Here is a 19,591-nt window from a genome sequence, read left to right on the forward strand (position 1 = left end):
AAGGTGCAGAGATGCAGCCCTGTGAATACACAATTTCCTGCTAGGCTGTCTGCTCCACTGCTGCAATGCTGTGGCCCAAACAGCCTGAAGTCGTGGCCCGCACTCAACACTGGCTGCTCATCCTCATCAGCACATCCACACTAAAAGGCAAGGACAGTCACCAGCAAAGTCCTCAGTTATGCAGGGTCTCAACTCACTGTCACAGCCTACAGAATCAGTTTGTTTATTATTACAGAATGCAAGACAAAGGTCTCGAAAGCACCCCTATCACAGAACTCCTCCTAAACAAACTAACATAGAATAGTCAGATTTACAAAAGGAACAATAATTCATTTTCAGTTAAGCAGCTTTCCCAATGATCAGCACACTCATAAAAAACACCATGATAAAAAAAATCCACATGAAAAACCTGTCCATCACTTTTGCAACTTTTTTCCACTCAATTCCTTTGGCCCTGTTTGCTTTGTGGTCTCTAACACAATTAGCAATATACTCGATGTTTTTAATCAGCATTTTGTAACAAGAACAGCAATTAACACTCTCCCTAACATTTTCACCGTGGACTCCATAGCTTTTATTCCAATTTCCATTGAGTTTCTCCTTGAGACTGCAGTCATCATTCCTAGTGGAAAGAGGACTCCTCACTTCTTTGTGCCTCCTCTGACACCCATCATCCCCCTCTAATCTACGTTCTTCTTCCTTTTCTCTTTTTGGACTTGTGCAATTTTCACCCACATCATAAACAAAAAAGATTTTTGACATATAATCCAAAATAACCACCTTGGCCCACTGTGGGACAGGCTTTGCTTCTGAGCCACAATGATGAAGATTCATGATAATGATTGTCAATGCAGTGGAAGCTGTGATCATGGTCATAGTCGCTATGTAGTACTTTCCTAGAACACAAAATAAAATCATATTAAAGGTGTTACTCTAATTTAAAAAATGCAATGAGATGTAACAGTGTGACAACATCGTGTTAAGCACAAATGCAAGTGAAACAAAGTTTTAATAACCATAATTCTCTTAGATCACAATTCACTATTTAAAAACAAAGATAAAAGCCATTAAAATAAAATCTCATACTCATTACTGGCATGTCTTAATCAGATGAGTGTGTGACTATTGTATTTGGTAAATATTTGCAAATTAAAACCTCTGATTACTTGAAACATCCATTCAGAAAGCAGCTCGAGAATGTTTCTCCAGAGCCTTGCTCTTTTTGTAGTGTCTGCAAAATCCCCATGCCAATGGCACCTTGGAAATCCCACTTCCTCATGTATTAACAATAGTGTTAACACTTTGTTTGAGCTATTGGTGCCCCCCACACCAGCAGGCCCATGCTTTCACACACGAGCATGTCAGTGAATATGCAGACAACCAGTGTGCTGCCAGCCCCGAGGTCAGAGCACAGAGCTGAAGAGAACACAAGCTGTGCTTTTGGCAACTGAAGCACACAGCTGACCACCCAACCAACCTTTGCAGACAGGCAGCCCCCAGCTCTGCTCTGCAGCCTCTGCAGGAAAAGCGAGGGCTGACAGCAACACCACAGACAAGTGTGACATGAGCCCAGTTTCAAAGGGACTGGAGATGATGGCAAGGGAAAGTGTAGGAATAGAGAAAACAGACTAAGCTAGGTTCCTTTCATTGCACATGAGCTTTTCTGAACTCCCAGACATCAGTTAAATTTCAGGATAATGGATTCCCAGGAACCATAATGCAACGTAGCAATTGTCAGATATTAAGTGAACTGTGAGTATGCCAGCCAGGCCATCCAACCATCTGGATCTGACAGAAACATATCTTGAAACAGTCTGACCTTGTACTTACAGCTCTTGATTATACTTCATGTGTTAGTTCTAGAATTGTTTTCCATTAGTAGCTTTATTTCAAGATGTGATACCATAATTCTAAATATCTAACTATATTTAATAAATATAAAATAGCTAGACAAAGTATAATTTAAAATAAACACAAAATAACTCCTAAAAACTGCAGCATACATATACCAATTCCACACATATTTCAAATACTTCACTGTGTTTCAAAAATGTAGCAGATTTCCCTTCCCAGAAATCCCAAATTACATAAAGATTCCCTGACATACATGGAATGTTAATAAATCATGCTTAAAGACAAAGTGTGTAAAGCTCACCTATCAATGGTACATTTTCAGATGGGGGCATGATCTCTGCAACCATCAGCTGGAACACAGTCAGAGCAAGAAGAACTGTAACACCCAGAGACACTTTCTCACCAGAGTCTGCAGGGAGATAAAATCCCAGTGGGGCCAGGAAAGAGATCAAAATGCAAGGAAGCAACAGATTAAATATGTAGAAAGAGGACTTCCTTTTCAAAATCAGCGTGAAGGTCACATCTGGATAAGGCTCAGAGCAGCAGCCATAAGTGATAACATTCTTAACTGCTGGCATACCATGAATCTCCCATTCCACATCTTCTATGAAGTCAGAGAGGTCACCACTATCAAGAGAATTGATGATGTCTACCTGATTACCATTATAGGTCCAGGACCCAAAGGTAAGGTTGCACTGCTGGCTGTCAAAAGGAAAATAAGACACATCCACTACACAAGAGCTCTTTGTGATAGCAGGGGCATCCCAAGTGATTTTTCCGTCGTATCTCAGCACGACATTAGTATTCACTGGTTCTGAAAAGTCATCATCAGCCCTAAAAGGCAGAAAAATTGCAATCAGGATTGACAGACAGAAACTTAAGGGTGTGGGAGAAGGTGGGCAATAGGGAACAGCTTCTTTTCCCACCATTAAAAGCATGCTTCCGAAATCCTATTTACACTGAATTTTAGTAGGAACTTATTTTTAACCATTAGTTACAGGTATGAGTGCCCATGAATGCCAAAGTCAGTGCTGCTAAATTATGGTGTATTTGTTGGCCACGGTTTCTTCAAACTTGACCTCAAACAGGAAACAGTAGGATAAGAATCTATTAAAAGATTAGTACAATCTGCAGGTCATTGTTGACCTGGGAGACCAGACAAGGAGTGCCGCCTTTATGTATCATCTTTTGGTGAACAATCTTCCAGAGTTCTCTAGGAGCACCAGCAGAAAGCACCTCAGGCATCCAGGGTATTTAATTCCCAGTGCAGAAGAATTCAGAAAAGCTTTCTAGTGTAGCATAATTTTCAGATCTTGTCTATAGCTTTATTGCCAAATATTCAGATTATCAACAACGAATGTTAAGACCACAAACATATCCCTTGCTAAGGTAAGGTAGAGATGAAAGTTCAGACTCCATAGGCCACTTACTCCTTTAACCCCCTCTCCCCCTCCCTCAAATATGCAAGCTGATTTTCTCCAGCCACACTCACTTGTTATATAGGACAATATCTGGTCTCCAAACCAAATTGCTTGGAATCCTGATAGAATCCAACCCATCATATTTATCTTTGTCCCATCTGAGGTATGCATCGTACCAGCTTTGTCGAATCCATAAGTAAGCTGACAGAATTTGGTTCCTTTCATCCTGCATGAAAATGTAGAAATATTTCTAGCTGAAGGTGACAAAATCACATCTTAGACTCAGCATTTGTGATGTGGCATTGATGGAGTGCTCAAAACAGGCCAGGATACTAACAGGCCACAAAATAATTCTCAGACAGGCATCTAGCCCCACACACTGTTCAGGGAAATCACTGGTTTGGACTTTCACTTTGCAAACCTTCTTCTCTCAGCACCCTCCCTAGTTTTAACCACAGTGTCTAATGCTCCCAGTTCTTCCTAATTTCCTTTTGCAAGCTTCAGAATAGCAAATAGCTAACAGATTCAGGCTAAGAAATTATTTGAGAACTTGGAGAGGCCTTGAAATTTTAATTCAGAAGTCACGAAAATAATCTTCCCTTCTTCCAGACACATTTTCTTTTGCCTTAAAAGTGTATCTAAAAAAACCATATTTATAAAAGTTACTAAAGGCTAATTTTAGGGATTTTATGTAGAAATTAATTGCATCTTAGAAAAAGCATTTGCTGTATTTAAAACTCAGCAGAAGTTGCCTGGAGGGCATGATACCAACACCTAACTACAAAAGAAGTCTTAAAAATTCAGCAGCTCTGTTTCCAGACTTAAAATGGAAGCCTTAAGTGTTGCAACCAGAGAAGAATGTGCAAAAAGCTGGAGACCAGGACACACTCCCACCCCCTCAGGCCACCCCCTCTCCCCCAGCCCTTGAAGAAGCATTTCTGAAGTTGTCACAACAAAATGAAGGCTGCCTTTCCTACTCCAAATAAAAGGCTTACGTCCAAACAAAAGGCTTATGTCTAACATAGTCCTGCGTATTTTTAGAAAAACAGAACTGTATTTTTACTCACCATGTCTTTAATTTGGGACAATGTGATCTGAAGGGTGACATTCAGTACTTTATCTGTGTCTTCCACTGGTCTTAGAGCATTGGAGTAGTCTTCAAACAGCTCATTAAACAGCATGTGAGCATATTTTCCTTTGGCTGATTCTACAGCTAGATAACATGGTTCAGTACATTAGATTAAGCAGTGATCAGCATCAGGAAACACCCTCTTTCTACTGCTTCAAGAAGTATTTACTATATTTATCATTCATATATGGCAGAATATCAGTTCAGATACAAAAGTGTGTTCCTGATGAAGTTATTCAAATAAAGACAGCATTCACCTGGAGCAAATGAATAGCTGACTTAAGCTATTCACACTGAAAAACACTCTGTATGCAGCAATTCTTACATTTTTTGAAAGTAAATACTTTCAAAATACATTCAAATCCTTTCATTTTACCAATGGCTTTCACAGGCAGATATTAGTGACTTCCAGTCAAAAAGGTTTGAAATCACACTCACTCACAGGCTAATGGCTTTTGGTATGTCCCCAAATGCAGCACTGGTAAGATTCCTGCTACTTCCAGAATTTAGTCTTTTTCTTTTTAAACTACCACCTGTAAAATATCTGAGCTGCTTTTCTTCACACAGCTGGCAATTGCATAATGTGTGAATACATCTGTGCACCATCATCTTTTCCAAACCACGTATTTGGAGATGCTTCCTGCTATCCAGACTTAGATACTAATGACAATTGACTGAAACTTGAGGTTTTAAATGACGCTTTTGCTGTTTCATATTGTTTTGTACATCACAGTTTCTCGTGGCAGCCTCTGTATCATCTTCACATAGATTCACAAATTTCTGCAAGCAAGGGGCAAGGACCACAGAACCACTCTGTTACAACCCAGCCTTGAAGGTGAGGTAGCTGAGGTTCTCCTTAATGGATCCCTAAGAGTGAAACAACACTGAATGATTGGTTATGTATAAATACACGTATTTATGTATGGCAGGTTTATTTTAGAGCAATTTGGTTGCAATGGTGTCACTGAAACTACTGGAAAACCAGAAACTCTCCAACATTTTTTCAGTGTTAGAGAATTAGGCATTACTTTATTCTGGGCAGGATGTTATTCTGAGCAGGACATGCAATAGAAATTATTTCATCCACACATGCCTGGGTTGTGCAGTGAAAATCATTCCATTATAGGTGATTCTTTACCAGACTCTTCACCTATTTATACATAAAAACCCCGAAAAAATTCACATCCACTCATCTTAAATTACACAATTCTTACTGTTCAGTCTTCTATTGATTATTGATCCCTTCGATGCTAATTCAATCTCACTCCTCACTCCCACGCTCTTGAACCAAGAGAACCTCACTTGGTTCTCTTATCAGTCTTTTCCCAGACCAGGTGTCTCGGTGGGAGTTATGTTCGTTTATCTCCTGTGTACCTTCTGGCTACTCCCCATCTGGAGATGTTAAACTCATCAGACCTCACTCGGTGAACAGCCTTTTGAAGAGAAACTTTAATTCCCCTCCCCTTGGGCAAAGGTGAACAAACCTCTGACTAAAGCTATAAAAAATATTTTAAAAGTTGCATCAATTCGAACGATGGGAAAGAGGTACTTAGTGGGATCGGTTATTATCTATAGAAACAAAGCAATATAAAGGCATAAGAGATGACACTTCAGAACATACAGACAGAAAATAAAGAAAAATAAAGGAGAAGAGTAGATAAAGGAGAGGACCGATATCACCATACATAATAAAAAGTATAATCCCATCTCACAGGATCTGCTTCTTATCTGTCTTCTCCCTTATCTGGTTCAAAACAACCCGGCTTGTTGCTAAACAAAGGTTAATTTGTCCTGGCGATCTCTGGTGATGGGTGCTCACCCCCTTTGCACCTTTGGCGTGTTCCTATGTACTTTCAAAACTTGTCCTCCCCCCCTTCGGTTTTGGGGTGCAAATCCGGCCTGGACAACATCGTGAGCATCATGAGCATCACGAGCATCATGAGCATCATGCCCACGCCCTCAGCTTCTGCAAATGGCCCATTTGTGAGTCGTTGTCACTTCAGCATTTCGGTCTCTCACACACTCGCAAGACTTGCCCAAATGCCGGGTGGCGATATGTAGGGAACAAGGGCTTCGGAGTAAATTTCTCTCTGGTGATTCACACCGACTTCTGGACTAATTAACAGTTCAAAGCAAATCTTCCTGACTAAAAAAGTATCCCAACAAATCAAAGCTTCCCGAAGAGCACTGCAATTCTGGTCGTACATGATCGTTTTGTCTATGCATCAGTGAGGCAAAGTAAAACCAAACAAATTCAACACTTCTGGGGCTCAGCCATGTAGGGTACCTCAGGTCACAAGTTTCTGTCTGAATAAAATAAACCTCAGTGCAACATTTAGCTAGCAAGCAGTATTCTCACCTTTGAGCATCACTGCTGTAAACAGCAACCACAGAGAGACGTGAAAGGAGAGGCTCCTTGTCTTCATTTCTGGACCTTAAATAAAACCGTTCACCCCAGGGTACAAAAGCGTTTACCACCATCCAAAGCTATCCAAAAAAAGTAAATCAAGGTGGTGACACGGTGCTGCGCTTCTAGAAGCAATTCGGTGCTCCCTGAGCGGTGTCCGAGCCCTGCAGCCTCACTGGCTTTGTCCCTGTCCCCGCCTGGGCTCTGCCAACCCCTCCTCTGCTGGAAACCTGAGCGCCGCCTGCTCTGCAGCTAACGCTGAGACAGAAACCCGACAGACTGGCCATCAGGGCCAAAACTGTATTCCACGGCATTCTTACTGCGAATGGCAGATTTCGTCCAGTTTATGACAAATCCTTTTACAGTTCTTCGGAGGGCTCTGTTTCACTGTGCTTACGTTCTGCAATAGCCCGCTCAGAACCAGTTCTGTGGAGTTTGTGAACCTTCACAAAAAAGTGATCCGACTGAGCACTTTAACAGGAATAGTCATCCTGGACATCACACGTCCAATACCACACAGGAAAAAAAAAATAATTTAAAAAATAGCCATGGCTACAGCCTACCAAAGCATTGCCACATGGAAGAGATTATGCAGTTACACCAAAGTGAGAAAACACACCTAATATTTGCAGTAGCCCAATATCACTGTGAAAACAAGAACTTCAGCCGGTGTAAACAACTTGGAGACCAGTACTCAGCACAGTAAATCTGGAGTAAAATCGGACTTCGCAGGTAAAATGCCATTTCCCTTATACACTACAATTTTTCACGAGTGAACTTGACAAAAAAAAAAAAAATATATATATATATATAGTCACTGGACAACATTTACATTTAGCCAAAAGAATTTCAGGAGAAAAATGTGAACATGAAACAATACCTCACCTGGCCACCTGGCCTTCCATCTCACCCTGATGGTCAGAACTTCAATAACTCTGTCTATATTACTCATGTTGTCAAGTTGGCTTCCTAGTGCCACAGACATTTTCTTTCAAGTTTCTCAGACAAGAGGAGATGACTTCCTCTTTCCACAGTCCAATCCATCCTTCCTGATATACTGCAGTCCATTTTGCCATCCTTTTAGAACAGATAACAGATAACATTCACTAAAACTGAAAGTTAAAATGTAGGATGAGCTACCAGAAGAAAAATTGGTCCTGAATAATCCTGGTCCACAGAAAACATAAAATACTGTTGCTTTACTCTTGTACAGTCTTTTGACTAGAAGAAAAGTTATCCCTCCATACACATAATTTCTACACACCAGCCCTATAAGCAGTCACTGGCTAATGTTTGTGCTTTTCTGGGATTTATAAATAATTTACATTTATGGCCAGGTTTACTAGGTAAGCAATAAATAATTTCAGTCAAAGCTCCTGTAATGAAGTCCATCTCCATCATTTCATTTGCTGAATTGTCAAAGGAGTAAAAAAGTGGAAAACTGTTTAGAAGTCAAAAAGGTCAGAACAGCCCCTAGGCAGTATGTAATAACCTGCATTCTCCATGGGATGAAGGTATATGATGCTAGAGACATCAAAAATCGTGGACAGAGGACAACAGATTATTGGATACAGTCAGATAAGTGCATTCTCAGGGAATAATTTCAGTCTACAGTAAATTGCCATTCTGTCAGCAAGGAGCTACTGCATAGCATCTCTTACTGTAATCACAGGAGTGATCAGGGGTACTGTTTTAAGAGAGTTGCTATAAACACTGCTGGAACCACGAGCAGCCTTGCTCTGCCACAGGCTTGGGACAACCGTGGACCTGTTTCCTCAGCAATCCACATGTCAAGCAGTGTGGACTGATGCCCTTTCATTTGCACAAGATCATGTATATTAAACAACCTTGGACATGTACTGTAACAAAGTCTTCTTGAAGAGATACAGCAGGTTCCCAATAAAGCCATAAAGCATGTTTGCATGTTGTTTACCCAATTTATTCTCTACTCACATACAATTCCTTAATATTAATTATAAACTTGCAAACGGATAGACCATGAGCTGTGATTTATAACCTGTAATATTTTCAGTCACCACATTGGACACACACAGACAGGTAAACATGTGCACACATATATCAGACACGTTTGTTATGTTTGAGATGCCGCATTGATTGCATAGTGGTTGCAAAAGTAAACTAAAATACATCCAAAAGTCTTTTCAATATTGAAGACACAAGAAGTTTAACAATGTTAGCATGGCTTCTTTGTGTTTGCTCACATATTTGGCTTCTTTGTTCACAAGAGATCTGATTGGTATTTTTAATCAAAATATCCCGAATGTATACATTTTGTATGAATGCCGAACATTAACGTTAATTTCTCATCGGTCTGAGAGATTCACCTACAAACCCACACTTCCTCAGAACACAGTTTTAAGATTTGGCACAATCTAAGGCAATACTAGCCCCAGATCAAACATCTCATTTGACTTTTGATTGGAGCTTAAATTTATACTTATAGAGTTGTCTTTCCTTACAGTTAAAAGTTCTGCCACCAAGGCGGACATTAACACAAGATACGACGCCGCTTACAAAGACAATTTAAGAAGAGTCACGAGTGTTTGGAATTTAGAAGGAAGCCACTACCCACTGCAGAAGCAGGGTCGCTCCCGGCAGAATTCCCGGGGACGCCTCTGCCAGCAGATGGCCCTGTCACCCAGCCTACTGATCCCCGGGAGACGCGGCGGCTTAGCGCAAACATCGCATCGCGCTCTACTCAATTCCATCGCTTTCGCAGCTTGTTCGCCTTACATTTGATGTAAGACACGGTGAGACGAGATGTTCTTTTGACGAGAAAGATAAGCAGGAGGAACAAAAGCGTTTCGTGGCTGGATCCGAGGTCTCGGCAGGAGCTGGCTGCCCCGGGAGCGCTCACGGGAGGTTTGAAGGGAGCAGCCCCGGCCATCGGCATCGGCTGTGAGTCGACACCAAACCACGTTTGGGGCACAGGCTGCTTCTGCTGATGCACAGACTGATCAAGGCCCATGGCACAAAACCCAGCCCTGCTCCCACGTATTTTGTTCCAGCGTTTGGCTTTGTGGGAATGAGTACGGGCTGTTAACAGAGCGCTGTGTTCCCGCACACACTCAGCGGGACAGGAGCGACCATTCATTAGCGCACCCAGCTTGTACACCGCTCCCGTAACACAGGTAGCTTTTTATGCTTCTACACACATATATACTCCTATGTAGACATCATCAAAAAATCTAAATTCGGTGTGCTGCCATGTGAGGGAAGTTTGACTTTGCATGTGCTCCAAGGACAGACTGAAGTGGAGATGACATAGGAGAGATCTCTTTCATATTAACACATCCAAAGTTAGATGTTTATCTTAGCCAAACTATAAGCAATGTAGGTAAGAAGTGTAAAAACATATTTAGAATTTTGTTCTTTCAATCCTTCTTCTCCTGCATAAAATAAAAATTTGCTCTTGAGCCTAAGGTTTTTACATGAACATTTTCAGATTTTTTTAATGGATTCTTACCCTTTTTTGCATAAAAACCATTAAAAGTTTTCAAGCCTTCAACTGAAAAGCTGCAGATACTGTACTATCACAGGCCTCAAGGCCGTCTGTACCATTTATAATCCATCCCTTCATCAGAGAACTAAAAAGAAGAACAGATTGGTTTCTAAGCACAGTTTGTAAGAAATGTCTCACAGTCTGCTTCCACTTGCCTTCCTGCCAATTTTTCCTCACAGAAGCTGTTGTATTCACTTTCTTTACAGCATTTGCTACTGAATATTATCTTGTGATAGGGTCAAGCAGCACACTAACTGTTCAGAGTCAGACTTCTCTCCTTGGACTAACTGGTCTTAATAGCACGGGTAACAACAGCTCCTGCTGCCAGCAGAACAGCTTCACCGAGCCTGCTCTAGAGAACACACAGAGAACACTTCATTTACATGCAACATGTTTCTCTCTACCTCATTTTTTCTCACCCACCTACTGCCTCCTCCTTCCTTCTCTGTAAAAATCCCCTACCGCCCAAAACCAACATACTCATTCATATTTTCTTCCGCCCTGCTGAACACATGGAAGATAGGAAATACTTCAGGAAGTATTCACAATTCTAGGTCATGAGATAATGTAGGATATTAGCCACATTTTCCAGAGATGGGAAATCCTCATTTGCATGTTACAGTTGTGGGGGTTTCTGAATATAAATTCTTCGGGTTCACTTACACAGACATCTCTGCCAGCCACCTCCCAGCCCCTGAAGGGAAACTTTCTGAACCTAGAAGTCTGGAATTACTTAATATACAGTCTAATATGCAGCAGGTTATTTCATTTTCCACCACAATGCTTACAAGCTCATTAGTATTTTGTCCATCAGTATCTGGCAGGGTTAAGGACAAAGCTAGTTTATAATTTTAGATATCAGAAAGCTATTTTATACACAGCTCTTTCTCATTGGCATAATTGTAACATGCCTTTGAATGGCCAGTTACAGAATCTGTGCTCTACACAAAGCCAACCTCTGGGCCTAGACACAAATCACAACTTTGCTCTAATAGGCAGCCTGATGCTCCAAACCAAGCTGAATTAGAGAAAAAAATCCTACTCTGTTACAAGTGTGCTGACAGACTCAAACATCTTCCTCTTGATGATCTCTCTTGAGCCATGGAAGGCAGAACACCACCTCAGCTTTTGGAGTAGAGGGAAATCTCACAGATACTATTGCAGACAGCTCTAGGTGGCCCAGGTTGTATGCACATCACAAAAAGACACCCCAAAAAAACAGACATTAAACCAATGTCTGAAGAGGCAAGACTGAAAGGCAGCAGTTTAGACACTTAACTCAAAACTGAAGTTTCACTCTCCAAAATTTAGAGGTGGATATTAGCATCCCTTTAAACCACTACCAGAACTTTTCATGACCACAGGAGTACCTGCATAGAGGGTTTGGCATTTCCTGAAAACATATGCTTTCCTGGTGAGCTCACATCCACCTTGCAACACAAAATATGGCACAACTACATGGGGGAGGACACAACTCTAAATTACCACAATGCATTTAGGCCCTAAAAAACCTCCCTGTGGGATAAAGCAAGCAGAACTACTCCTCTGTGAGGGAAAAAGCTTTTGATAAATCATGGGTTTAGCTACTGAAACATCTTATGGTACATAGGTACTGACATTCTTTAAAATGTCCTACCATGAATACACCCACATTATGCTGCAGTTTAAGCAAAAAATATTTCCTCTTGAGCAAAACACTGTAGTAAATTTGTTGATTTATTCGAACTCTGCAGCTACACTCCTTCTGGCACAAGAGAGTCCTTTATTTCTTGGGAACAAAGCATCACCACTTCAGCTGAGAACGACTCCCTTTTCTTAACTATCTGTAAGCACAGTAGCTCAGTTAAGAGAGGCTGTATTCATACTGTCAGTTTTCATCTGCAAAATTCCAAGCAATTGTCCAAAGAAATGATATTGTTTTCCTCTTTTCAGCCCATAACAAATGTACTGAAATGAAGTGCTTACAAAGGAAAAAAAAAAAGTTGAAGTGTTAATACAGGGAGTCAGAACCAAGGAACATCTTTTCTTTGGCTGAGTGGGCTGAAAAAGCTTATTTTGCCAATAATGACATAGGATTTGCCATCTAAAAGTGTTAGTCTACAACACTGACCTGAATCTTACAGGCTTAAGCAGCTGCTATTTTTCAAGTACTGTGGAAGGTGATATGAGGTATAAAAGCTGTTAAGGAGAAAAAAAAAAAAAAGTGTTTTAACATTAAATTACTACTATAACGACATATCTGATTGGTTTGTGTGCTTTGTAAAACATTTGCTCCTTGCTTGCCAACAATTGGCAGGGGGCTGTGAAGTGTCTTTGCCAATTGCTCAGCTGCCTTCAGCTTAAGGAAGTGCATTTTATTCTGAAACAGAACCAAAAATGCTGGACATAATGCAACAGGGATTAGTGCAGTTTATAACTATAACAGAGCTATGAGAAGTCAGACTATCCCTACAACCATCCTGTGGTTATTGTAGCTTTTGGGAAATGTGTATAAAAATACAAGAACCAGTTCCTCAAATTAGTAGCAAGTAGTAGAACACTCCTAGACCACGGAACAATTTTAACAACAAATTCCATATTGGCTTTCCTCCTGGGCTCTAACAATATTACATTGCCATTTGAGACAGCTGCTTCTTATCCAATGGTTTTAACGACTGAGGTACCATCTACATTGGACTCTGATGGATAATTGGTTTGCTCTTGGTGGGAAAACATACATGAGGAAAAAGGCATGGGATTTGTGGCACACATTGTTCTATCATTCTCTTCTGCCAGTATTTTAAGGTAATATAGGTACCTACTATGGTTAAGCAGCACATTGCAGAGAATACACTGCCAACCTCAGAGAGCAAGACAGCAACACATTATGACATCTCACTGGAAGAGATTCAGGTTCAGTGAGCAATTGGTGCACTTGGCACTTGCTAATGCTTCTAGCCAAGCTTACATTACCACCTGTGAAACAGCCTTTTTCACCTACCTTGTCTGAAGAACACTGCTTTTCCTTTAGATATCTTAAAATACATGTAGTTTCAAATTCTATCCAGTTTCCAAGTCTGCAACATTGGTAATTACAAACCTCCCGGGGTGGAGTGACTTAAGAATATGAAATTAAATGAAACATCTTCAACAGAAAGCACGAGCAGGGTAAGCAGAGCACTGGTATGTTGTGCCCAGCATGCTGCTACTACAGCTGCTGCAGAGTATCTCTGTCCTCCTTTCCTCCTTCCTATGGAAAGGAATCATCCAGTCTCTTCAATGCACCGGTAACATCACAAGTGGTGGATACAAGTATCTGAAAGCAAATAGAAGGAAGAAGTCAAGGTGATAAAGACTTCTGGGTAGATATGTAAAAGCCAATCTGGGGATGTTTCAAGTAGCAGATCAATGCGACCCCTCAGTCTACAAGGGGTTCCATCTTCTCTTCTCCTAGCTACATTTCATCCAGGTGTTGGTCACAGACAAGAAACAAATATGGGAGACACAATTGCTTGCAATAGCAGTTTGACTCAAAAAGTCTTCTCAGCACTTTTTATAGTACAAATAACCTTCCATATAACCACTGTAAAGAAAACTGTAGGAGGTTTAAAGGCATTTGGCTATTTATTCTCCATTTTCTGGACTTGTATCTTGGCTATCAAAGGACACAGAATGCTGCTTAGGCAGACTAACAAAGGACGCTTTCATCCTGCAAGCAAGAAATACTCATGGATCCCAGTGTGAAACCTGGCAGATATCTGATTCTATCTACTTCATTTTCAGTAGATATGAAAATAAGTAAATATTTTCAAATTTCATCCCTTTCAGGCTTATGGATTCTAAGGTATAATTTAAAAGATTAAAATTTTAGCTGTGTAAGGACATAAGATTTACATTTGTTTGATTAGTACTGAAGCAACGAGAGGCAACATTACTTCTGTCACTCTAAGGAATATGTATTTGATATAAGCATCACAATTAGAATGGAATCAAATGCATACCAATCAGGTATAGAATAAAAATTTTTAATCTTTTTTTGATAAAAAAGAACCTTAAGCACGAATATGTAAACCAGGAAAGGAACCTCAAAGAAGGTGAAAGGCTATGATGAAAGGCTAAAGAACTGGGTTGTTCAGTCTAGAAAGAAAAGGCTTAGGGGTAACTAAATTGTGTCCTTCCAGTACCTGGATGAAGCCTTAAAGACTGAGAGGGATTTTTTACAGGAACATGTAGTAGCAGCCCAAGGGGAAATGGATCCAACTAAAAAGACAGTAGGTTTACATTAGATATTAGGGGAAAAAATTACTTTGAGAGTGGTAAGGTACTTCCAGAGTTTCCCTAGAGAGGCTGTGAATGCCCCATTCCTGGAGGTATTCAAGGGCACGATGGATGGAGCTCTGAGCAACCTGGCCAAGTCACTAAAGGTGTCCCTGCCCACGTCAGAGAGGTTGGAACTGGATGGTCCTTAAGGTCTCAACACAAACAGTTCTGTGATTCTATTATCCTATTACTTCCTCCTCATTCTTGAAGAGTCTAACTGCTTAAATGAACAATTATAAATTCTAGAAATTTTAAGAACTTGAGATACCACATGAATGATTCACCAGTATCTGCACATAATACAGTGAATTCCCTCCCACAGCAGAGAGTCATCAGTAATAGAAGAGTTTTTCAGCTTTTTCTAGAGTCAGTATGATAAAAATGCATGAAACTCTTAATTAACATGGTAGGAAAAAAAGTGAGTTGAAATAATTGCCCATTTTACACCTTGAATTAAATATCCTTCTTCTCACCTGTTCTTTTTCTGATATTTAGAACAGCTAAATGAAAAAAAAAAAAAAAAAAAAAAAAAAAAAAAAAAAAAAAAAAAACCTAGTGTATTGGGTTTGCATGGCCAGGTTTTGGTAGCAGGGGGCTAAAGATGTGGCTTCTGTGAGAAGCTGCCAGAAGGTTCCCCCATGTCCAGCAGAGCCAGTGCCAAATGGCTGCAGGACAGCTGTGCTGCTGGCCGAGGCTGGGCCAATTAGAAATGGTGGTAACGACTCTGTGATAACACATCTCAGAAGGATTAAAGTTATTGTGCAGATGTAATTGCAGCCAGAGAAGAGTGGGGTAACAATATGTGAGAGGAACAACTCTGCAGATACCCAGGTCAGTGGAAAAGGAGGGGCAGGAGGTGCTACTTCTAAGTTTTTACTTCGACTTAGTAGGGATACAAGATCAAAACTCTCGCTATAATTACAGAATGTAGACAGAAATAAGAACAAAGATCATTTTCTGCTTCATGTACCAGAGACATAAAAATTACAGATAAGGCAACCATTTTCCCGGTATTCCTGAGTAATCATCATGGCATTTTTTTGCCAAATACCAGGTTCCCCAGAAAACAGACTTACCTAAAAGCTTTCAAAATGCCTATATCAAAACACCTATATTAAAGGTGCAAGCATTAATACAGCCATTCCTGTCTGCTAGGACAACTATTACACTCCTAAAATACTGGCAAAAAACTTTCCTGTATCCCCATTTGGGAAGCACAATTTATTGCTGAAATCAATTAAATGGGAGAGTCCTAGGAGGTGGTTAAATGGTCAGGCACATTCACCGTTAAAATATTTGGGTACTGGGAAACAAAAATATGAACGAGCAGCCACTTTTTTTCTACAGAGGCCACCCCTGCAGTCCCCCCTCCCACCACTACTAAAGCCATGCCACATACACAGACCTCTCACAGCAAGGCAACAGACAGTGCTAGAAACTGGCCTGTCTAGGTGCTGCAAAGCCAGTGAGCAGACACATCACATGCACAGGGGACAGCAAAAACTCAAAGCTTCCACAGAGCACAAAGCATTTCCTTATGCGGGTATGTTCTAAGTATCTGCTCAGGCTTACAAGCAGCAGCTGGGGGGGAACCTCAGAATAATTCCTAGGGAGATGCTACATTTGCATTATCTTGGCTCTATTGACACGTTAAGATTTCGTGGACAGAAACAGAAATTACTGTGCAAACTAGCAATTCAAGGTGAACAAAAGAAAGCAATGAAAAAGACAGCTTTTAGCTGATATCTCTGATATCAGCATAACCACAGAAGTGTTGTTGCACTGTAGTTAACTCCCACAGTGAACTGAACATCATGCACAGTAGAGAGTAGTGAATAGTGCTGCCCTGCATGGACAGGGTGTATCTCAACTAAAAGCAAAAAGTCTCAGAAATCACAGCTGAATATGCACATGGAGATCAAGCCAGCATTAAATTCCAGCTAGCTACCATATTTCTGTACCCCATAATTTTTTTAGAGAAGGGTATAGCACTGGGCAAGATATAAAACCAGCCTGTTGAGCTATAATCATAATCCAGGATTGAAGCAGTGATAGTAATAAGGATGATCTAAAAGGCTTGATCACCGCAGTTCTCACACAGAGGACCGACTGTCTGACTCACCAACTCCTGTCCCAGTCCAGCCATATGATGAAAAATATTTTTCACCAGAAGCTATCAAAGTGCTACAAATACTATTAACACCAAAATTAGAAATACTCAAGCCATTGTACTTTATGGTTATGGTTGAAAACTCAATTTTAAGAGGTAACTTAAAATTCAGGAAAAAAGCAGGTCAAATTAAGGCCAGTAAGTATCACATCCTAGGGAAATCATTAACTGTTAGGTGAACCATGTGCTATTTTTGTTATTTAAAGTACTGATTAAGCTAATTATGCTCACAGGGAATTGAGTCTAGAGGATTAAATGAAATCTTTTCAGAGGCAGAGTTTGGTGAAAAGTTGCTATCATCCATTTAAACAGTAAAAGGTAGCATTCTGAACATCTTATGATGATCAGGATTTTAAGATCATCCTTGGGTGTCTGTTATTTGGCTAATAATATAGCCTATACATTCCTTTTGACCTTAGTGAAATGTAAGTGTTAAAATGTGTAGAGCTATGCCAAAAGATAATACCATTTAACTACTTCCTCTTTACAAGTATTACTTTAAAAGCTCAGTTTTTCTTTGAGAGGAAAGAATAACAAACTGACTTTTCACAGTTTGTCATTCTTTGCTCTCAAAGCCAAGATTAACATTTCCGAGTAAAGAGCAAAAATAGTAATACCAGGCAGAAATTTTTTAAAAATTGCAATATTTATTATCTCAACATAATAAAGGTATTATACAAGATAAAAATGCACCTTTCTATGCAAAAAGGTTTGACAATCCCTTTAACCTCAAATACAGACAGAACAAACAAGCTCTGGATGAACTTAGGATCACCCCACCATGAGGTAGAAAACGAATTTCAAGTGTTAAATACAAAAGTCATGTCAAAGGCTAAAACTGAGTCCACATAAAGAAGATGACTGGTTAGCTTCTAAACCATACAGCTGAAGTCGACTCTACATAAAGAAGATTCCTTAGCTTCTCTTTTCCAGGGTTAGACTCTTTCCAGGATCACACAGGGCCATCTTGCCAGGCGAGTGACCTCTTCGTCGGGGTATCCGCAGCGCGCAGCGGTGACAGCAGTGCCCAGCCAGAAGGAGTGCACGCCGTAGTGCTCGGGACACAGCCCCAGCCGCCGCAGGGAACACCGCAGCACGGCCAGGAACTCCCGCTTGGTTACACACCTGATGTTCGAGTGCACGAAGAGTGGTCCTTCCAGCTGTGACCGCGCAGTCAAATAGCTCCGGAGGGCCAGAACAGGGCACACCCATGGCTCTCCAGACAGCGCTAGGCTGATGAAATGTCTCTCCTCATCCACAGGAGAATAAGGCAGAGAAAGCAGCACTTTCCTCTCCATCATCTGGAGATCGCTCAGGCGCAGCAGCTCAGGCTGTATGACATTGCGGTGCTTTGCCACCATCTCGCCTATTCGAAGTGCCCCAAAAAAAGCCACAGTAAATAATGCACGAAACAATAAGCATTCGTAATGAGTCCTGCACACAGACTCCAGAACTCCTAAGAGAGATCGCAACATCTCAATTGTTACAGGCAAGTATTTATCCCTCAGGATACCGGCTCGACGTTTCAACCCCGTCACCATGCAACAGGTTATAGGATCTTCCAGAGGATCGGAGTGACCAGTCAATTTTGATAAATAAGAAAGCGCTGCCAGGTATTTGAGTGTCTTCGCGGGGGAATAATTAGATTCCACAGTCAAAAACCCTCTAATTTGCTCCACCGGAATTGGCCAGGCTGCGGGCATTCCCATGCTCTCCCTGAAGACAAGGAACTTCTTCAGTCCTTCGAGGTAGACTTGCCAAAGCTTCTCATCCCCTGAGCGCTCCAGCAACGACAACGTCTTCAGAGGCCGAGGTCCCAAGGAATGCTTTTGATGATAACTGAGCTCGCTGCCTGCAAGAGAAAATCGACATTAGCACGTGGTAACAAGAGGCATAAGTACAGTACTTATGCGGCAATAAAGACAGTACTCTGAGTGCATTGCACCTCCAGGTAATGCTGTGGATTTATCTGACAGACTGCTCACACAGCTGCACCAGAGATATTTTTCAAATGAGAAATAAGCAACATATCAGGCCCATTTCAGGCACTGGATGTGGTAACACTCTCTGAATTTACAACGTCGCGGAGGAAGGTAACGGAGAAGACAAATACTAAGCAGTTTTTAAACCAAGGGACGGCTTACAGAAGCTACACCAAAGATCACACAGCACACTCCCTCCGCTAGGTAACATTATTTCCCAGCTCAGGAAGGAGAATTCCCTCTACACATCCCACCAAATCTCCAGCGCTCACACCAGAACCCGAAGAAGAATTCTCTCTACACATCCCACCAAACCCTCCAAGGCTCACACCAGAACCCGAGCAAAACCAAGGAGCTGCCGGCCCGCATTACCTGTCCGCGGTGCCCGTCGGCTGCGAGGCCCGGAGGTGACAGCCCGTCCAGCGAGGCTCAGCTCCAGCCACTCCATGCCCGGCTCCCGGGCCAGCAGCGCCAGCATGTCCCAGAAGAGCGCGGCGCCAGGCGCGGCCGGAGCCCGGGCAGCACAGGCCATGGCAGAAAAACCAGCAGTGGCCACGCCGAACGCAGACTGCCGGAGCTGAGCCCGGGGGGATCCTTTTATCCCGGGGCCACCCCAGAGCCCTTCCCGGAAAATCCCCGGAGGTCAGGAGGATGGGAAGCTGGGCGCGGCCTGAGAACTGGAAGACGTGCGGCAATCTTGTGCCAGATCTTGGCATGTGGCCGGATTTAGTGATAAGGTTAAAAAGGAGAGAAAAGTACTTGTGTTATCTCCCAGTTATTCTCCTGGGCTCCGCAAGACGTGGTTT

At 41.6% G+C, this 19,591-nt stretch overlaps 1 protein-coding gene across 1 annotated transcript; it reads right to left on the minus strand.

Annotated features, from left to right (window-relative positions):
• Positions 1-202: 202 nt before the first annotated feature.
• On the minus strand, positions 203-9,520 carry CHRNA9 (cholinergic receptor nicotinic alpha 9 subunit). Its single transcript, XM_066317463.1, has 5 exons — positions 9,514-9,520; positions 4,343-4,488; positions 3,347-3,501; positions 2,156-2,688; positions 203-896 (listed from the first exon to the last, which is right to left on the minus strand). Exons 1-5 carry the CDS (start codon positions 9,518-9,520, stop codon positions 340-342), a joined length of 1,398 nt encoding a protein of 465 aa, XP_066173560.1. The 3' UTR covers positions 203-339.
• Between the last annotated feature and the right edge of the window lie 10,071 nt (positions 9,521-19,591).

The sequence above is a fragment of the Sylvia atricapilla genome, chromosome 4 (assembly GCF_009819655.1).
Source record: "Sylvia atricapilla isolate bSylAtr1 chromosome 4, bSylAtr1.pri, whole genome shotgun sequence".
Classification (NCBI taxonomy): Eukaryota; Metazoa; Chordata; class Aves; order Passeriformes; family Sylviidae; genus Sylvia; species Sylvia atricapilla.